This window comes from Gorilla gorilla, chromosome 1, assembly GCF_029281585.2.
Source record: "Gorilla gorilla gorilla isolate KB3781 chromosome 1, NHGRI_mGorGor1-v2.1_pri, whole genome shotgun sequence".
Taxonomy (NCBI): domain Eukaryota; kingdom Metazoa; phylum Chordata; class Mammalia; order Primates; family Hominidae; genus Gorilla; species Gorilla gorilla.
The window spans coordinates 147,068,786-147,091,455 of NC_073224.2; the positions used below are offsets into that span (position 1 = coordinate 147,068,786).

The following is a 22,670-nucleotide window of genomic DNA, read 5'->3' on the forward strand; positions in this document are numbered from 1 at the left end:
ACTCGTCAAAGTCATTCTCCATCCAGCTTTGTTCCGTTACTGGTGAGGAGCTGCGTTCCTTTGGAGGAGGAGAGGCACTCTGCTTTTTAGAATTTTCAGTTTTTCTGCTCTGTTTTTTCCCCATCTTCGTGGTTTTATCTGCCTTTGGTCTTTGATGATGGTGACGTACAGGTGGGTTTTTGGTGTGGATGTCCTTTCTGTTTGTTAGTTTTCCTTCTAACAGTCAGGATCCTCAGCTGCAGTTCTGTTGGAGTTTGCTGGAGGTCCACTCCAGACCCTGTTTGCCTGGGTATCAGCAGCAGAGGCTGCAGAACAGCGGATACTGATGAACAGCAAATGTTGCTGCCTGATCGTTCCTCTGGAAGTTTTGTCTCAGAGGAGTACCCAGCTGTGCGAGGTGTCAGTATCTGCCCCTACTGCGGGGTGCCTCCCAGTTAGGCTACTCAGGAGTCAGGGACCCAGTTGAGGAGGCAGTCTGTCCATTCTCAGATCTCAAGCTGCGTGCTGGGAGAACCACTACTCTCTTCAAAGCTGTCAGACAGGGACATTTAAGTCTGCAGAGGTTTCTGCTGCCTTTTGTTTGGCTATGCCCTGCCCCCAGAAGTGGAGTCTACAGAGGCAGGCAGGCCTCCTTGAGCTGCGGTGGGCTCCACCCAGTTGGAGCTTCCTGGCCGCGTTGTTTACCTACTCAAGCCTCGGCAATGGCAGGCGCCCCTCCCCCAGCCTCACTGCCGCCTTGCAGTTTGATCTCAGACTGCTGTGCTATCAATGAGCGAGGCTCCATGGGCGTAGGACCCTCCAAGCCAGGCGTGGGATATAATCTCCTGGTGTGCTGTTTGCTAACACCATTGGAAAAGCGCAGTATTAGGGTAAAGTGACCCAGTTTTCCAGGTGCCGTCTGTCACCCCTTTCCTTGGCTAGGAAAGGGAATTCCCTGACCCCTTCCTCTTCCCGGGTGAGGCAATGCCTCACCCTGCTTCAGCTCAGGCTCGGTGCACTGCACCCACTGTCCTGCACCCACTGTCTGACAGTCCCCAGTGCGATGAACCCAGTACCTCAGTTGGAAATGCAGAAATCACCTGTGTTCTGCATCGCTCACGCTGGGAGCTGTAGACTGGAGCTGTTCCTATTCGGCCATCTTGGCTCCACCCCGAAATTTTTTAATTTATTGAAAGAAATGAAAATAGAAACACAATATAACAAAACCTGTGGGATACAGCAGATTAAGAGGGAAATTTATAGCAATAAACACCTACATCCAAAAAGTAGAAAGATTTTAAATAAATGAATTAACAATGTATCTCAAGGAGCTAGAAAAGCAAGAATAAACCCAACCCAAAATTAGAAATAAATAATAAAGATCAACTAAAAGAAAACCACAAAAGATCAATGAAATGAAAAATTGGTTTTTCAAAAAGACAAACAAAATGGGTAAACCATTAGCTGGACTAACCAAGAAAAAAGAGAAAATACCTAAATAAATAAAATCAGAAATGAAAAAGGAGATATGACAGCTGATAACACAGAAATACAGAGTATCATTAGAGACTTTGTATCATGAAGAACTGCACACCAACAAATTAGAAAACTAGAGGAAATGGATAAATTTTTGGACATAAACATTCTACCAAGATTGAACCAAGAAGAAATAGAAAACCTGAACAGACCAATTACAAGTAATGAGATTGAATCTATGAATTTGTAATAAAATGTTTCCTATCATAAAAAGGCCCAGGACCCAATGGCTCCACTGCAGAATTCTACCAGATATTTAAAGAACTAATACCAATTCTCAAACTCTTCCAGAAAACTGAAAAGAAGAGCATTCTTCCAACTTATTCTATAATGCCAGTGTTACTTCAATACCAAAACCAGACAAGGACACCAGAAAAAAAGAAAACTATACCTGATGAACATAGATGTAAAAATCCTCGATAAAACAGTAACAGACTGAATCCAGCCGCACACTGGAAAAATAATTTACCATGATCAAATGGGATTTATTCAAGAGATGCAAAGATAGGTCAACGTACACAAATCAGTAAATATGATACATCACATTAACAGAACCAAAGACAAAAACCTTATGGTCATATTAATAAATACCAAAAACTATTCAATAAAATTAAACACCTTTTCATGATGAAAATTCTCAACAAATTGGATATAGAAGGAAAATACCTCACCATGATAAAGGCCATCTATGACAAACCCACAGCCAACATGATACTGAACAAGGAAAAGCTGAAAGCTATTTCTCTAAGATCTGGAACAAGACCAGGATGCCCACTTTCACCACTTTTATTCAACATAGTACTGGAAGTCCTAGCTAGAGCAATTAAGCAAGAGAAAGAAAGAAAGGGCATTCGAGTTAGAAAGGAGTGAGTTACATTGTCCCTGTTTGCAAATGACATAATCTTATATATAGAAAACTCTAAAAGCTCTACCAAAAAACTCTTAGAACTAATCAATGAATTCAGTAAAGTTGCAGAATACAAAATCAATATACAAAAATCAGTAGTATTTCTATATATCAATAATGAACTAGCAGAAAAAGAAATTAAGAAAGAAATCCCATTTACAGTAACTACAATAAATAAATAAATACATAAAACCTAGGAATAAATTTAAGGAGATGAAAGATCTCTACAAGGAAAACTATAAAACACTGATGAAAGAAATTGAAGAGGACACACAAAAAAATGGAAAGACAGCTGGGCATGGTGACTCACGCCTGTAATCTCAGCACTTTGGGAGGCCAAGGCAGGCACATTGCTTGAGCTCAGTAGTTCAAGACCAGCCTGGGCAACATGGCAAAACCCTGTCTCCACCAAAAATACAAAATAATTAGCTGAGCATGGTGGCACATGTCTATAGTCTCAGCTATTTGGGAGGCTGAGGTGGGAGGATTGCTTGAGCCCAGGAGACAGAGGCTGCAGTGGGTCGAGATTACATCACTGCACTCCAGCCTGGGTGACAGAGTGATACCCTGTCAATTGTTGATTTAAAAAAAAAAAAAAGGAAAGATATCTCATGTTAATGGATTGGAAGAATGAATATTGTTAACTTGACCATACTACCAAAAGCAATCTACAGATTCTGTGCAATCCCTATCAAAATACCAATGACATTATTCACTGAAATATAAAAAAGCAATCCTAAAACTAATATAGAACTATAAGAGACCCTGAATAGCCAAAGTCATCCTGAGAAAAAAGAACAAAGCTTTAGGCATCACACTACCAGATTTCAAAATATACTACAAAGCTATAATAACAAAAACAGCATGGTACTAGCCATAAAAACAGACCAATAAACCAGTGGTACAGAACACAGAACCCAGAAATAAACAGCTATCTGATTTTTGATGAAGGTGCCAGGAACATTTATTGGGAAACGGACTATCTCTTCAGTAAGTAGTGTTGGAAAAACTGGATAGCCATATGGAGAAATGTGAAAATAGACCTCTATCTTTCACCATATTAAAAGTCAACTCAAAATGGATTAAAGACTTGAATAGAAGGCATGAAGTTATGAAACTATTAGTAAAAAGCATAGGGGAAACACTTTATGACACTAGTTTGGGCAAAGATCTTATGGAGAAGACCTCAAAAGCACAGGCAAAATAGACAAATGGGATTATATCAAACAAAAAAGCTTCTGCACAGCAAAGGAAAAAAATCAACAGAGTGAAGAGACAACGTGCAGAATGAGAGAAAATATTTGCAAACTATTCATCTAACAAGGAAATAATATCCAGAATATACAAAGAGCTCAACAGCAAACCAACAACAATAACACATAATTCTATTTAAAACTGGGCAAATGAGCTGAATGGACACATCTTTCAAAAGAAGACAGGTACATGAAAAAATGCTTAACATCACTAATCATCAGGGAAATGCAAATAAAATCCACAATGAGATATCTAAACCCAGTTATAATGGCTATTTTCAAAAAGACAAAAAATAAATGATGGTGAGGATGTGGAGAAGTAGGAACTCTCTTACACTGTTTGTGGAAATGTAAATTAGTGTAGCCATTATGGAACTCAACATGGAGGTTCCTCAAAACACTGCAAATGAAACTACCATATGATCCAGAAATTCCACTACTGGGCATATATTCCAAGGAAAGGTAATCAGTATGTTGAAGAAGTATCTGTACTCTTATATTTATTGTAGCACTATTCACAATAGCCAAGATATGGAATAAACCTAAGTGTTCATCAACAGATGAATAAAGAAAATGTGATATATATATACATAATGGAATACTATCTAGCTATAAAAAGCAATGAAATTTTGCCATTCACAGCCACATGGATGAGCTTGGGGGACATTATATTAAGTGAAATAAGCCAGGTACAAAAAGGTAAATGCTGCATGATCTTACTCACATGTGGAAGTTTAAAAAGTTGAGCTTATAGAAGTAGAGAGTAGAAGAGCGGTTACTAGAGGTGGGAAGGGTAAGGGGAGGAGGGCAATAACCAAGGACTGGTTAATTAACAAAAGCACAGCTAGATAGGAGGAGTAAGTTCAAGTGTTCTATAGTAATATAGGGTGACTATAATTAACAATTCATTGTATATTTTCCAATAGTAGAGGAGAGGATTTTGAATGTTCCAAATACAAAGAAATGATCAACGTTTGAGGTGATGGGTAAAAAAAGAATAGTGTTCCATACTAGATTGTTATTTAATAAATTCTTACCTAATTAAAAAAAAAAACTCAGGTAACTATTTATGTATTTAATGCAATAGGCAGTAGAGTAGAGTGAGTGCAGGCTCTGAAGCCAGACTGCCTCCATTCAAAGCCTGCTTCTCCTAGTTATGACTAGTATGGCCTTGCTTATCCTCTGTATGTTCTCAGTTTTCCCATCTGTAAAATGACAAATAGTCCCCTACTCATAGAATTCTTGTAAAGGGATAATAGTTACTAGTCCCCTCCAGTATCAGTTAGTTACCCCAGCAACGCTGCATAATAAATTTCCCCAAAACTTAGTGACATACCATAAGCATTTATTTCTCAGTCACACATCTACAGGTCAGCTGGAGTTCCACTATTCTAGGCTTGGCTTGACTTCAGGACATCATTTTGGTTCAAGGGGCTACAGTATCATTTATTTTTGTGTGTGTCAGTAGACTAGTAGGGATCTGTTTTACTGGCAGTATCTGACGTGAAAGAGAGCAAGTCCAGTTGCATAGTTTTCTTTTTCTTTCCTTTTCTTTGCTTTTGTTTTTGAGACAGGGTCTCCCTTTGTCACCCAGGCTAGAGTACAGTGGTGTGATCATAGCTCACTGCCGCCATGACATCCCAGTCTCAATCAATACTCTCACCTCAGCCTCCCAGGTAGCTAGGATTACAGACACATGCCACTATGCCTAGCTAATTTTTTTTTTTTTTTTTTTTTTTTAGTAGAGATGGGGTCTTCCTATGTTTCTCTAGTTGGTCTCAAACTCCTGGGCTCAAGTGATCCTCCTGCTTGGCCTCCTAAAATGCTGGAATTACAGGTGTGAGCCACTACACCTGGCCCAATTGCATACTTTTATTTGCATCTAATGTTTGCACTTAGCAAACATTGACTAAAGCAAGTCACATGGCTGAGCCCAACACCAATGAGGCAGGGAAGGTGAGGCAGTGGGGAGAATGAGTATTTGCTGAACAGTCCAGGGGTCAGCAAACTATTTCGGTAAAGAGCGAGATAGTAAATATTTTTTGCTTTGTTGGCCATATTGTCTCTGTTACAACCACTGAACTCTGCCATTATAGCATGAAAGCAGCCTTAGATAATAATGTATCGACAACTAGAGTAACTGTGTTCCAATAAGCTATATTTATAAAACCAAGCAGCAGACTGGATTTGGCTCATGGGTCATAGTTTTCCAACTCCTGACTAATTTACCACATCAGCTCATAGAGTTTTTATGAGGATTAAGTATATTAATATATAGAAAGTGCTTTTAACATTCCTCTACAGAGTAGCACTAATAAATATTGGCTTTCATTAATATTGTTTGTTATCACTATCCAATATTATAGCACAATATTGGAAATAATAAAAATGTTCAACAATACAGATAGGGTTAGATAAGTTATGGCACACCTGTGCTGTAAAATGTTATACATCCGTTTAAATACCAAAAAAAAAATTGATATTTAAGTGGATGTATAACATTTTACAGTATGGGTACGGTGGCTCACGCATATAATCCTAGCACTTTGGGAGGCTGAGGCAGGCCAATTGCTTGAGCCCAGGAATTGGAGACCACCCTGGGTAACATAGTGACACCCTGTCTTTATTTAAAAAGAAAATTTTTTTAATATCAATTTTTTTTTAGACAGGGTCATGCTCTGTCGCCCAAGCTGGAGTACAGTAGCACATCACTTACTGCAGCCTCAATCTCCCCAGCTCAAGCAATCCTCCTGCCTCAGCCTTCCAAGTACCTGGGACTACAGGTGCAAGCCACCGTGCCTGGGTAATTTTTTATTTTTTGTAGAGACAGGGTCTCACTGTGTTATCCAGGCTGGTCTCGAACTCCTGGACTCAAGCAATCCACCCACCTTGGCCTCCCAAAGTGCTGGGATTACAGGCATGAGCCTCTGTGCCCAGTCTTAAATATCAATTTTTTGAAGATATATCAAGACTATATAATGGCATAAGAACATGTTTATGTTAAATGAGGAAAAGAGATAAGTAATATGTATCATATGACCCCAACTGTATTTTTCTTAAAATATAATATATTTTAAACATGGAAAACAGCTAGGAAAGGAATATGTCAAATGGTATCATTTAGTTTTTTAATATAATTCTTTATTGTCCATTTTTTCTCCACTGGGCATAACAATCTGGCATTATTTCAATAAGAAGGATGGAATCTGAGTTCACTGAAAACTCTTCTAGCTCTAATGTATTTATCATTTTATATTCCACTTGTGTTTTAATTGCTTAACAAACTAAGTATTTACCTTCAGAGATGGCTGATTAGAATGGATTAGATGGGGCTGGGCACGGTAGCTCATGCCTATAATCCCAGAACTTTGGGAGGCTGAGGTGGGCGGATCACCTGAGGTCAGCAGTTAGAGACCAACCTGGCCAACATGGCAAAACCCCATCTCTACTAAAAATACAAAAATTAGCTGGGTGTGGTGGTGCACACCTGTAATCCCAGCTACTTGGGAGACTGAGGTAGGAGAATCACTTGAACCTAGGAGGCAGAGGTTGCAGTGAACTGAGACTCCAGCCTGGGAGACAGTGAGACTCCTTCCAAAAAAAAAAAAAAATGAATTAGATAGTCACTTTCCAATTTTTGTTGTTGTTGTTGTTAAAGAAATGTTGTTCTGTTCTGGGACTCCTGGAAATCTATGTCAGAGTACCAACCAATGGGAATAGCATCTCCTCACTGATTCTCAGGCTGTATCAACAGTAGCTCCTTTGGGACCACATTCCCTGAGCAACCACAGTCCTTTCAGTGATAACAAAGGCAGAATACTGACACTTGGAGGTGAACAACCTCTTCCACCCCTCCCTGTTCTCTTCAGTATTTGGACATATACTTCTGCTTTTTTTATGTATCAAGGGGAGATTATGTTTCAATATTTAATTACCACGTGTCTAGGAGTCACATGAATAAAGACTGGAAAGGAAGCTTCAGAAACCCGTAGCCTCTTTCACCAATCTCACAGAATATTAGCAATTAAAGTTAATTATTTTTTAAAACCCTTTACAGTAATAAAGTTTTATCTAAATTATAATCAGCCCCTGGATACTCCAAGAGTCTAAGCTGTGTTGAAAATTGTTATATTAATAAGCTTGTAAGTCCTTAGAAGTAACTACTCCAAGTAAATTTTGCCCTAAAATATGCTTTAGAATCTGAAGTATAAAAGGACCATGCATTCTCATCTCCAAGTTTAGGTAAAACAGAGTTAAACTTTATTTTTAGTAATTGAATCATTAGTGAGTTTAAGTGCCAATTAGGATTCCCATCAAAGATTTGTGTATGGCTATTGTATGTTTTAGTAAGCTCTAGATCCAATGTGGCATGTTAGGCCTAATCAAAGGGAGAAATGGACACCTGATTTGCCCATTAATCTTAACTGAATCTTCAGTTAAGATTCTGATGCTGGAATCTTAACTGAAATAATAAGGTAATATGAATTCTATTATATCCATATCTCAAGGAGTTTTTTTTGTTTGTTTGTTTGTTTGTTTTAAGACAGGGTCTTGCTCTGTCACCTAGGTTAGAGTGCAGTGGTGTGAACATGGCTCACTGTAGCCTTGAACTCCTGGGCTTAAGCAATCCTCCTACCTCAGCCTCCTGTGTAGCTGGGATCACAGGCACGTGCCATCACACCCAGCTAATTTTTTATTTTTTATTTTTTGTAGAGATGGGGTCCCACTTTGTTGCCTGGGCTGGTCTCAAACTCCTGAGCTCAAGCAATCCTCAGCCTCCCAAAGTGCCGGGATTATAGGTGTGAGCCACCGCTCTTAATATCATGAACAATTTCTAATACTTTGGAGTTCTTTATCATGGAACTTTGTGTACACAGCAAAAGATTTGCTGATAGTTATTGAGCCCATCATATGGAATGAGAACTGTTTTCAGTCAACTTAGGCATAAATACATGTGACTACAAATACTATTAATGGATTCTAATAGCAACTTCCAGTTCTCCTCTAAGGCAGAAGGAAGAACCCTTAATTAGAATGGCTAAGAAAGCTGTCTCTATTCTGGTTGAGATGTCCCCATTGCTTTTCTCCTTACCCCTAGACCCTGCTTTGCTGATCCTCTTCTGGGGTGGTAGCTAGTCTCCAAAGAATACCCCTCAGTGAGCCATGCCTACTAGTAGTCATGCCCTTATGTGGTCCTCTCCTATATTAATTCTGAGCTGGCCATTTCTAACCAAAAGAATTCTACAGAAATGATGCAGCCTCCCCTTTGCTGTCTTGGAACACTCACTCTGAGCAAAGTCAGCCATCATGTAAGAAGTTCAATTACCTTGACACCACCAAACTTTGAAGAATCCCAGCTAGCCACATAAAGCTGTTCCAGCCACCTAAGTTGAGAGGTTGGACATGTGAATGAAGAAGCCATCTGTCTGCCCATCCAACCCACATAGTCCTTCAGATGGCTCCAGTCTTGATCACAAATGCATGAGAACCTTAAAGAGCTTAGCTTAGTCATCATCCCTCAGAACCATGAGAGGCAAATAGATAGTTATTTTAAGCCTCCAAGTTTTTAGATGGTTTGTTATACAGCAATAGAAAATCAAAACTCTTAGTTTTTTTACTTATCCTTGTCCTTCTGCACTGGGATGTTGAAGATCCCTGTGATGAGTTCTTTTTACCTGCAATTGCAAATGCCAACATTCCTTTTATATATAGATTGCTAGTAGAGGTTGCACCTTCCTCCTATATGCTCTGTAAGATACTGGCTGTCTAATTGTTAATTAAAAGCCATCTGCATGCCTGCTTTTTTAACCCTAGAGATGCCTTTTATGTTTTCTTAGCCTTGAAGCTCTTTCAATATGTGCCTGGCCTGTGTTCTCTAAAGCAGCAGCAGCAAGGGAAAAGATTATAGACTTCAGCTTTTGCCAGGAGAAGTCACTTCCTCAGTGGCTAAGACCTAGAATTGCACCCACCCCAGGGCATGTCTGTGACACTTCCTGTGTAAAATCTTTAGACTTCCTCCTGGCACAACTGAGTTAGAGCCAAAGCTGTTTAACATTCTAAGCCTAATATCACATCAGTATGTGGTTGAATTATATGTTTCCAAAGTCTCTTTCAAACATTCTAAGTCTATGATTTTCAGGAACATTGTATATAATATGTGGGATACACAGAGTGTCTCCTGCGGTGACTGGCACAGAATGCAGCTCCATATTATGTGGATTTTTTTTCCTTACAGAAGTTGAAGAGAAAAGTATACATTTTTAAATCTTTATATTGTTTGTATATAAAAGTATAAAAATTGCTTACTGAAAAATCAGTGGAATACTCTACAGCAAAGAAAATGAACAAACTGGCTATATGTATCAGCATGGTTAAATCTCATGATATAATGCTAAGAGAAGGATGCAAGTCGAAATAGAATATGCTTCTACTTGTGTAAAGTTCAAGCAATCAACATCAAACTCTGCATTATAGGGTTACATGATCAGTGGTTAAACTACTTAGAAAAGCACATAAACAAATGATTATCATGGTAGTCAAGAGCATGTTGGAAGGATAGGGGTCAGTGAGGGTATTAGAAAATTCTGGGGGTTTTATTTATTTTTTTTTTTGAGACGGAGTTTTGTTCTTGTCGCCCAGGCTGGAGTGCAATGGCACGATCTCAGCTCACTGCAACCTTTGCCTCCCGGGTTCAAGTGATTCTCCTGCCTCAGCCTCTCAAGTAGCTGGGATTACAGGCACATGCCATCATGCCCAGCTAATTTTTGTATTTTTAATAGAGGTGGGGTTTCACCATGTTGGCCAGGCTGGCCTCGAACTCCTGACCTCAGGTGATCTGCCCGCCTCGGCCTCCCAAAGTGCTGGGATTACAGGCATGAGCCACCACACCTGGCCAGAAAATTCTGTATTTTTACCCAAGTGGTAGTTATTTAGATATTTGCTTTATAATTATAATGTAAGCTATATTTATATATTTTAAGTAATTCTGTGTTAATATTTTACAGTTAAAAAGATTTTTAAAGCATCAAGAGACTTGTAGATCTTAGAGACATTTAAATATGTACATTGAACACATATATACAAATAGTTTTTTCTAACTAAAAAAGTAATACATATTTGTTATAGAAAATTAAGAGAAGAAAAATAAAAATTATCTATAATCCCACCACCTCTTGACATTTTGAGATAACAACCCTTCATGTTTTGTTTATTTCCTTGCAGTTTCTAAAGTTTTTTGGTGATTTCTCTTTCTAAAAGCCAAATTGGGAACATATCATACATGTGATTTTGAAAGCGAATTTTTTTTCACTTAATATATCACGAGCTATTTCTTTTACTTTGACACTTCTTTGAAATAGTGTTTTACCATTGAGCCTAGTCACAGGCTTGAGAGTCACCCCATGCAATGAATTCCCTAGTTGTTCTTGGCATTTTGTTTTGCGGTCAGCCTCTAAGCATGTGAAAATTATCTGCTTTTTATTGAAACTTTATTTCTAGAGTTTTCATAAAATCAAAACACAGAATATGCTCCTGCAAATAAAATCTTTAAACTTGAGATCAAAGAATAATTCAGATCCTTTCTATAAATCCTAAAATTCACCTCTTAAAAAGATTAAGAATGCTAAAACTCTGACCAGTAGACTCATAATGCCTTTTTTTTTTTTTGAGACAGAGTCCCCATTCTCAAAATTAAGAACATTTGTGTATGGAGTATTTAGGGGTAAAGTAAAAGGACTTTGTGCTTTACATGTTTTTGAAAGATGCAGAGTATTAAAAATAGATAATAGAAGTAGCCTTTTTTTTTTTTTTTTTTTTTGAGACGGAGTCTCGCTCTGTCACCCAGGCTGGAGTGCAGTGGCATGATCTCGGCTCACTACAACCTCCACCTCCCGGGTTCAAGCGATTCTCCTGCCTCAGCCTCCCGAGTAGCTGTGATTACAGGCTCCCGCCACCATACCCAGCTAATTTTATGGGTTTCACTGTGTTGGCCAGGCTGGTCTCGAACTCCTGACCTCATGATCCACCTGCCTCAGCCTCCCAAAGTGCTGAGATTACAAGCATCAGCCACTGCGCCCCGCCAGAAGTAGTTTGTTTGTTTGTTTGTTTGTTTGGAGACAGAGTCTCGCTCTGTTGCCCAGGCTGGAGTGCAGTGATGCGATCTCAGCTCAAGGCAACCTCTGCCTCCCGAGTTCAAGCGATTCTCCTGTCCCAGCCTCCCAAGTGGCTGGGATTACAGGTGCATGCCACCACGCCCAGCCAATTTTTTTTGTATTTTTAGTAGAGACAGGGTTTCACCATGTTGGCCAGGATGGGCTCTATCTTTTGGCTCCATGATCCCCCCACCTCAGCCTCCCAAAGTGCTGGGATAACAGGCGTGAGCCTCCGCATGGCCAGAAGTAGTCTTAAATGGCTAAATTTTGGTATGTTGCCTCTTTCTGCCTATTTTTAAAACTTAATGTAAAGTTACAAACAAGATCAAAAATTTTCAGATTTGTTTTGAAATAAGTTATCATAATGAAATCAAACGATATTTTAAAAGAAGAAAAGCTATTACTATTTTTTAGAGTAGAATTGGCATTTTGTGTCATCGTGGGCTTACAATAAAATATTGGCAATCATTTACTCTAGTGACAACTGCTTCTGTTATTTCCAGACAGATGTTATTATATTTTTAAAATTACTAATATTTTATGCATTAAAGGCTAATATAAGATAAAATGCTAATGTCATACAAATTTAGCTCTTTCAACCCCACAGTTTTTGTTTTCATTTTATTGTGTAACTGTGAGTTTCTCAAACACATTTTGGGCCTGATGATGCTTTGCTGTGGGGGGCTGCATTGTACATTGTAGGATGTTTAGCAGCATCTCTGGCTGCTACCCCACAAGATTTCAGTAGCAGCGTCCAGTTGGGAAACCAAACATGTCTCCAGACATTGCCAAGTGTCCCCTGTGGGGCAAAACTAAGTCCATTTGAGAATCACTGCCATAGTGTATTTACAAAAATTCTTATCATGCTTTTCAGGAACAAAATTAGGAATAAAGCAACTTACCATTACTAGCTAGGCACACAATCTGCCGAACAAAAAACTGCTGGGCAGTCATTGTGAATAGTTCAGCATAAATAAAAAGGTCAGACTACATTTCTTAATCAAAGACTACATTATCTAGGTAATTGGTACAGAACAGACCACTAGAAACATTTTAGTGAGGGGCACACAGGGAAATTAAATTGGTGAATAGCTACAGATGTAATTTATGGCTCTTTCTTCAATCATTATTTTTAAATGTGAGGCTGCAGGATCTGCAGATATTAAAGGACGCATGAAGGTCCTTTTACTACTTTGTGTTACCCCCAAATCACAGCAATTCTCAATGGCATGCTGAAAGAAAAATGTGTCTCACTCCTTTTATCATTTTGTCTACAACAGGTGATGCCCAGTGCCCTGCTGGGAACATCATCAATCTAACTTCCTCTCAAAAATGTTTGGCATTCTTTGTCATGACAAGTAGGCATTGGGCAGTCCAGTTCATAGGGTTTTTCTCCATTTAAACATATGCCAGAGGAAGTAGAAAAACGTAGCTATTTGATAGGTAGAGAAAAGAAAAATATTTAAATATTGTCACAGAACCATTATCACACCTTAAAAAACTAAAATAATCCTTTACTATCATCAAGTATACTGTCATTCTTAAAATTTTCAATTGTCTTATAAATGTCATTTTTTACAGGTTTTCATTTGAATCAGGACTCAAAAAAGATACATGTGTTGTAATTATTTGATATATTTCTCTCTTTTTTTGCAACAGGGTCTCTCTGTGTCACCCAGGCTGTAGTGCAGTGGTGCGATCTTGGCTCACTGCAACCTCTGCCTCCCAGGCTCAAGCAATCCTCTCACCCTAGCCTCCCAAATAGCTGGGACTACAGGCATGAGCCACTATGCTTGGCTAATTTTTATTTTAATTTTTATTTTTTGAGATGGAGTCTTGCTCTGTCACCCAGGTTGGAATGCAGTGGCACAATCTCAGCTCACTGCAACCTCCGCCCCCCCAGGTTCAAGCAGTTTTCCTGCCTCAGCCTCCTGAGTAGCTGGGATTACAGGTGCATGCCACCACACTCGGCTAATTTTTGTTTTTTTGTTTGTTTGTTTGTTTGTTTGTTTGTTTTTGAGACAGAGTCTCGCTGTCGCCCAGGCTGGAGTGCAGTGGTGCGATCTCGGCTCACTGCAGGCTCCGCCCCCCGGGGTTCACGCTATTCTCCTGCCTCAGACTCCCGAGTAGCTGGGACTACAGGCCCCCGCCACCTCGCCCGGCTAATTTTTTGTATTTTTAGTAGAGATGGGGTTTCACCGTGTTAGCCAGGATGGTCTCGATCTCCTGACCTCGTGATCCGCCCACCTCGGCCTCCCAAAGTTCTGGGATTACAGGTGTGAGCCACCGCGCCTGGCCTAATTTTTGTATTTTTAGTATAGGCGGGGTTTTGCCATGTTGGCCAGGCTGGTCTTGAACTCCTGACCTCAAGTTATTCGCCTGTCTTGGCCTCCTGAAGTTCTGGGATTACAGGCGTGAGCTCCTGGCTGGCCTTGGCTAATTTTTAAATTTTTTCATACAGACAATGTCTCACTATATTGTCCAGACTGGTCTCAAATTCCTGTACTTAAGTGATTCTCCTACCTCAGCCTCCGAAAGTGCTGGGATTACAGATGTGAGCCACCGCATCTAGCCTAATATATATCTTAAATGATTTTTAATCTTTTAAGTTTCCCGTTGCCTTTTTTTCCCTTCTTGTAATTTATTTGTTGAAGAAACTGGATTGTTTGTATTGCAGTGTTTCCCACAGCCTGGAGTTTGCTGTTTATATCCTTATAGTGTCACTTACTTAAGTGTCACTTGTGTTTCTCTGTCTCATGTATTTCCTGTAAACTGGTAGCTGGAGCTAAAAGGCTTGATCAGATTCAGATTCAGTTTTCTTTTTGGCAAGTCCGAAAAGAAGATGATAGCCACTGACAGTATTGTTGGCTTCTTGCCCAGTGACTTGCAAATTGATTTAGCTAACATTTGCTGAATACTTACTATGTGCCCAGCAATATGCTTATGTTTTATAGGCATTATGTCATTTAATCTTATTTAGGTTCACAATATTAGTACATGTCGATTTCTGTCTGATGACCAAACCTCTTATTAGAGACGAGTCATCTTAAATATCTTTCAAACAAACCCCATGGTATATACCCCATTGTCTTTTATGTGATTTAATTTGGAGTTTAATCTGAATTTTCTTTTTACTTAGAGCAATACAAAAGTATCTTGCATTAAGGCACTTTTTCATTTTAATAATAAAGCTCAGAGACCTACAATTTTACTGAGAACTCATTGTACTCAAGCCTTTTGGTACAGGGATTCACCATCTGTTAACCTCACAAAGATATCTAAACCACAAATAGGGCCAATAGAATTCAGTATTTCCTGAGTCTCTTTTTCCTTTGCACTCATTGTCTCCTGCAGGTGCGCTTATGTCTCTCTCATCTCTTTCTGCTTCTTTGCATGCTCACAATGCTCACAATATCCTACTGTTCCCAGTGTGAGAAACTGGCTCGTGATTGTAAAAGCAAAACTAGCTTTTCATTGTTTGTTTACATATCTTTAATTTATTCTGCCGAATTCTCTTCGTAGCCCTCAGTTCTGCTGTTTATAAAACCAGACCATGGGTGCTACAGACTCAAAAAATAAATGTCGAATAGTCTTGATCAAGTGTCACTTTTGAAGATGAAACTGTTTGATATGTAATTGATGGAAAAAAGGTATCAACCAGCCCGAGTTGCAATTAGATACAAGAGCACTGGAAACAAAACAATGCAAAGAGGATCCTATTGTGCAGCTTTACACTTTGCAAGTTGATATGCAAAGAGTAACTTATTTTTAATATATCTTAACCCTTCTCCAGTCATTTCTCCTTTAACAGTTGTTAGCGTCTCCTCAGTTTCCAGAATATCTATTAGGTGAAACATTTGGTTTGCTGAACAAAAGGAACATAAAGCCCTGGTGAATACAATAGGGAAATAGAAATGACTGTAGAGCTTAATTTCTTGTTCTGGTTGTCAGTATGAGACATTAGACAAATAGCCAGATTTTCTGTACTTATTTCTTTAAAACAAAATTATTTTTATCATGATTTTCCTAAAGACCTTTAAGATTCTTATGTGAAAGAGTCTTTTGTAAGCTTCTAGTAAATAGGAATTGTACCTCTCTTTACCTGATCTCACAAGGTGCCCAGGGTAGCATGGTACACGTGCTTGTGCCTAAAAAGTAGCTTTGGATGATGGTGGTATTTGAAAGGTTATACATCTTAAAGGATATTTTATTCCCTTTTTCCTTGGCAGGACCAAGGAGCTTCCTTTTCTAAGACCAGTGCTGTTTGGACTCAGTGAAAGTGCACTTTGTTCTAGAATTGCCATATAAAAGCCTGGAATATATATTGAGTTGTTCCAAGAAGGGTGAGAAGTCGTGTTCTAGGACATTGAATGCTGATTTGGTGCTGAATGAATGATCGTTATGTTCTTTTTTACTCACAGGCTCGCTTCTCATATGTGCGGATGAAATATCTTTTCTTTTCCTGGTTAGTGGTTTTTGTTGGAAGCTGGATTATATATGTGCAGTATTCTACCTATACAGAATTATGCAGAGGAAAGGACTGTAAGAAAATAATAGTAAGTATTTTAAATTTCCTGTTTACTAAAAAGCCTCTTCATAACACTATATTTACTGCTTACATACTTACTAATGATGTTTTTAAAAATAAAAGTTAATTTGACATTAGAATTGTGCTAATCTTCTTAGCTTTTTGACATGACCCGTTAGTAAAGTTTTCCCCACTTTGAAAATTCCAGTGTTCAGAAATTTAAATATATAACACATAGATAAGTTAGTGTGGGGGCATCCTCAATACAAAGAAGGATTTTTATTTTATATATATATATATATATTTTAATATATTTAAGTTTTAGTTTATTTCAATCAGATGAGTTTTTTAATGTTTAGACTATAAAAGCGTATTTACAGGCAGACTTTCTAGAACACATCTTTTACTCTTGAATACCAAAATTTATCTAAAAAGATTATTATTCTGTTTCTATCCTGGTGATTGGATGTATCTCAGAAAAATGACTGTATCAGTCTAAGATTTCTAGTAGTGATCATTAATTCTATAGACTTATATTTTAAAAATTTGAGAATTTCAAGTAAATTTAACTCCTTGTTTTCTACCAGTACTTTCTTTTTTTTTTTCTTTTTTTTTTTTTTTTGAGATGAAGTCTTGCTTTATTGCCCAGGCTGGAGTGCAGTGGTACAACCTCAGCCTACTGCAACTGCCTCCCGGGTTCAAGCAATTCTCCTGCCTCAACCTCCCAAGTAGCTGGAATTACAGGCTCGCACTACCACGCCTGGCTAATTTTTGTATTTTCAGTAAAGACGGGGTTTCACCATGTTGCCCAGGCTGGTCTTGAACTCCTAGCCTCAAGTGATCCGCCCTCCTTGACTTCCCAAAGAGCTGGGATTACAGGCATGAGCCACCGCACCTGGCCTCTACCAGTACTTTCTAATATAAAGAGTATTAAAACACTCCATCTCAGAATTATATTTGAATAGTAATGATTTGGAGGGTTCCAATTATTATAACTTGTTAAAGATTCTATAGTTATTGAGTGGCTACTCTTTACCCAGGCCAGTGGTGTATGCATATAACAGGGAGCAAAATATCTTTGACCTTATAAAACTTACAGTGGATCAGGAAAGAAAATGAGTAATTACAGTAAGGTAAGATAAATAAGATAGCAACTGTTATGGGAACATAAGACGGAAACCTGGAGCTTCCCCAAGTTCTAAGAAAATAAAAACCAGTTTAACACGAGGTGCTTCATCAGTTAGGATACAAAAACACGTTATTCCACAGGAGTGTTACAGTCTTTTAACTAGGCAAGAGAGGGGAATGAATTAGTAAGGAAGAGTCCTAAGTCATGGTTCAAAGATAGCAATCCTATGTTCATTCCAACTGGCCATTCTAGATCCTTAAGGAATTTTAAGATAGGAGGTATCTCTGGGGCCAATGTACTGGGTACTTTACATGTTCATTAATCCTTAGCATAATAGTGTACAGATAAAGAACTATGACCCAGAGAGACAGGAGAATTTGCCCAAGATGATGGAACCAGAATTTGATCCTAATTCTGTCTCTCTATGAAGCTCATACTCCTTCTGCTACCCTACATCAGAAAAGACTGACAGAAGAAGTTACAGTTTAATAAAGCTAATAAAACCCCACAAAACTCAGTTTCTAACCTTCAGTGAAGAAGGAGGAAACAGGAGGTAGATAATCAAGTTCAAAAACATACAAATAACCGAAACTATTTGAAATGTTTATTTCTCTTTCTCTAGGCCACCTTTCTCAAACTAGGTACCTTGGAGCACATTAATAGATATTCCATGGATAAAATATGTCCCTGGTCAGATGTATTTGGAAACAGAGGGTTAAATAAAGCAACAACTGACTTTACTAAGGACTTCTTAGGGTCTTTTAAATACTAATATGTGTTATGCATCTCCAAGAGAGAGCAAATATACTTGATCAGAAAAAACCATATCCCCACCACAGCCTTCCCAGGAAGACCTGTTAACATCATCTGGTAATGCTAGAAATCTAAGAGATTAAGACAAAATGAAGTGGATATGCTTTTAAATATCTTGTATCATTACAGTATCCTTCAAATGTAGGGCAAATATTGGTACATATTCTGTCATGAGTAAATTAGAGTTGAAGTGCTTCATTACTTTTCACTTTAATTTAATTTCCCTTTAATTTATAAGAAAGGAAACCAGAACATAATTCTAGCATAATTTAATGGTTATTTTATCAAACCCTGAAGATAATGAAAGAGCTTTCTGAGTCTAAAATACATCATTTTCCTAAGACTGGTTTTTAAAAAATTATAGTTATTCTGCATTTGGGATTATGTTCTTAAAACCTATCATAAGTAGTAGTACTAAAGTCAATAGTACTAAGCTAAGATAGTACTAATATTGTATCACAATTGTGGGATTAGAACTAAAAAGCAAGCAGAAAAAATATTGTTAAAGTATATTTTAGCCAGGCATGATGGCATGCACATGTAGTCCCACCTACTTGAGAGGCTGAGGTGGGAGGATCCCTTAAATCCAGGAATTTGAGATTGCAGTGAACTGTGATCCTGCCACAACACTCCAGCCTGGGCAACAGAGCAAGACTTCATCTCAAAAATAAAATAACTTCTTTGAAAGTATATTTTAAAGCCTCAGAGTGCTAACAAGATAGGGAGGAATTACTTGATCAAGACCTGGGAGAGGATAAGTTGTTTTTTTTTTTTTTTGAGACAGAGTTTTGCTCTGTCACCCGGGCTGCAGTGCAGTGGTGCAATCTCGGCTCACTGCAACCTCTGCCTCCCGGGTTCAAATGATTCTCCTGCCTCAGCCTCCCAAGTAGCTGGGACTACAGGTACCCACCACCACACCTGGCTAATTTTTCTATTTTTAGTAGATTTGGGGTTTTGCCATGTTGGCCAGGCTGGTCTCAAACTCCTGACCTCAGGTGATCCACCTGCCTTGGCCTCCCAAAGTGCTGGGATTACAGGCGTAAGGCACCATGCCCAGCCGAGAGGATAAGATTTGAAAGAGGTGAGCCTAGTTTTTGTGGCTGCTTTTCACTGGTGATGTATGATCTAAAATTGAAATATACAGTCTTAAGGGGCTAGGGTAATAAAAATCTACTACATCCAACCAAGGATGGGAACACTGGCACACCATGCTTTGTGCTGAGACCTTAAAGGAATGAACCCCAGGAGTAAAGGTAAACTAAAAGAATCTCAGAATGGTGAGCTGACTTTTATGGCCTCTTTTACCCTGGGGGGAATTTGCTGATTCTGGGCATGGGCAGGGATCTGAGAAGCAGAAACCTTATATTGGCGGAAAGCCCCTACTGGGGACAAGAAATCAGCAGAGGCTTTGTAGAAAACCAGGGGAACCTCATGCATACAGCCAGTTATCCCGTTGGGATATTTGCCAATTCCTGGGGCTCTGCAGAATGAGAGGTTAAAAACCTCATTGGAAAGCCTTTGAAAAGCAGAACAGACTCTTTGGCAGTCTCACAAGATACAGATTAGAGTTATGAACTTGCCAGAAGGAGAAGCCCCAATGAATACCAAGCTCTCAGTTAAAAATCCTAGAGGGCTATATACCCTTGGACATAAGTAGCTAGAGCTTTACCCAGAGCTACAACCAAGTCTCAACTTCAAACAGCTCCTGATTTTGTTAAGGTGATCAGCTACCATTACCTTTGTCTGCTAGACAGAAGGAAACCCTCTCTGGAGACATTATGTAAAAAAGTACAAAGAATGCCAAAAGACAAAATAAAATGACCAAAAACCAAGAGATAAACACAGATACTAGAAGCAGATCTCCAGATGATCCAGATATTAAGAGTTATTCAAAAAGAATGTAAAAATAACTATATATTCATGTTCAGTTAAATAGGAATAAAGGTAGAAGAAATAGGTAAAACAATGGATAATTTCAACAGAGAATTGTAATATATAAAAAAGAATCAAGGCTGGGCATGGTGGCTCGTACCTGTAATCCCAGCACTTTGGGAGGCCAAGGTGGGCAGATCACTTGACTCCAGGAGTTTGAGACCAGCCTGGCCAACATAGCAAAAACCTGTCTCTGCTAAAAATACAAAAAAATTAGCCGAGTGTAGTGGCACACATCTGTAATTCCAGCTACTCAGAAGGCTGAGGCACAAGAATCACGTGAACCCAGGAGGCAGAGGTTGCAGTGAGCTGAGATCACATCACTGCACTCCAGCCTGGGTGACAGAGGGAGACTCTGTCTCAAAAAAAAAAAAAAGATTTAAAGAAAAAGAATCAGGAAAATAGTATGGAGGGTTCTCAAATTGTTAAACATAGAATTACCATATGATCCAGTAAATCCACTTCTGGGTATACATACCAAAAAAATTGAAATCAGGGATTCAAATGGATTCTGGCACACCAGTGTTCACAGTAGCATTATTCATAGTAACCAAAAGGTGGAAACAAGCCAACTGTCCATCCACAGATGAATGGATAAACAAAATATTGTATATAGATACAATGGAATATTAGCCTTTAAAAAGAGTAAAATTCTGACACATGCTACAACATGGATGAATATTGGAAACATTATGCTAAGTGAAAGAAGCCAAACACAAAAAGACAAATATTGTATGATTCCATTTATATGCTGCAATACCTAGAATAACAATTACATATAAAATGGGAGAAGGATAAAGGAAGTTAAAGTGTTTAAGTCCTTACAATATTGCAGAGTAGGATAAAAGAATCAACCAGTTAACTTTAGACTTTGATAATTCAAGGATGCATATTATTATTTCTAGGATAACCTATACAATAGAAAGAGTGTATCATTTCCAAACTAACATAGAAAAAAATGGAATAATAAAAGAATAAAAGAGGCCGGGCGCAGTGTCTCACACCTGTAATCCCAGCACTTTGGGAAGCTGAGGCGGGCAGATCACCTGAGGTCGGGAGTTCGAGACCAGCCCAACCAACATGGAGAAGTCCTGTCTCTACTAAAAATACAAAATTAGCCGGGCGTGGTGGCACATGCCTGTAATCCCAGCTACTCAGGAGGCTGAGGCAGGAGAATCGCTTGAACCCGGGAGGAGGAGGCTGCAGTGAGCCAAGATTGTGCCACTGTACTCCAGCCTGGTCAACAAGAGCGAAACTTAGTCTCAGAAAAAAATAAATAAATAAAAGAATAAAAGAATAGTCAGTCCAAAGGAAGGCAAGAAAGTAAAGAAAAAGAAACAGAACAGGCAGGATAAGTAAAAATAAATACATAAGATGAAAGATGTCACAGATTGAATTCCCTGGAAAGCAGACTTAGAGACTAAGATTTGCCTGCAGCAAGTTGATTAAATTCGGCTCTTGGGATTAACATCTGTAGAGAGTGAGGAAGCAGAGTAAGTCAGAGGGAAAAGTTGAACTACACTGCAGTAGTAACAAAGGGCTTAAAGGTCAACCCTACAGGGAATTCTGGAGCTGGGATGACCTTGCAAAGGTCCAGACCTTTATCCCCCTCACTGACCAGTCAGTGGAAGCAGATTCCCACCTTTACCCCGATCCATGCCAAGGAGATATGACCTTGAGCAAGGCTGTACTCTAGCTGAGGGCAGTCCTAAAGGACTCAGCTGAGAGCTGTTTACTACCTATACTCCCAGTGCTGAAGGAATAAGTGCTCCAGTCCTGGAGAAGGAGATTTGGGTGGCTTACCATGGCATCAGATGTAGTATATTTAAACCCACATATGATGGTAATTACAGTATGTTATCAGTGGACCAAATGATTTAGTTGAAAGACAAAGACTGTGAGGCTGTATTTAAAAATCAAAATCCAGGCTGGGCGCAGTGGCTCATGCCTGTAATCCCAGCATTTTGGGAGGCTGAGGCGGGTGGATCACCTGAGGTCAGGAGTGTGAGACCAGCCTGGCCAACATGGTGAAACCCCGTCTCTACTAAAACTGTAAAAATTAGTCGGGCGTGGTGGTGGGTGCCTGTAATCCCAGCTACCCAGGAGGCTGAGGCAGGAGAATCGCTGGAACCTGGGAGGCAGAGGCTGCAGTGAGCTGAGATTGCACCACTGCACTCCAGCCTGGGCAACAGAGCAAGACTCTGTTTACAAAAAAAAATCAAAATCCAGCTATAAGAGAGACATCTGAAATATATAAAGATGTTGAAAGTAAAACAATATGAAGCCACTTATGCAAATATGCAAATTCTTGGATGTTTAGAGGAGAGCAACAGATGTGTGTGTGTGTGTGTGTGTGTGTGTGTGTGTGTGTATAATTCATGTAAGTTTTTTATTGCAGATTATACCTTTTTTTAAAGTCTAATCAGCCCTTCCTAACTTGAAA

At 39.0% G+C, this 22,670-nt stretch overlaps 1 protein-coding gene across 1 annotated transcript in view; it reads left to right on the top strand.

Moving 5' to 3' along the window:
* The window catches only part of DIPK1A (divergent protein kinase domain 1A), a 124,075-nt gene that overhangs the window by 73,648 nt on the left and 27,757 nt on the right, over nt 1-22,670 (top strand). Inside the window, exon 2 of the mRNA XM_031004022.3 lies at nt 16,247-16,381. Coding sequence (XP_030859882.3) covers nt 16,247-16,381 — 135 coding nt within the window. The remainder of the gene's footprint in view (nt 1-16,246; nt 16,382-22,670) is intronic.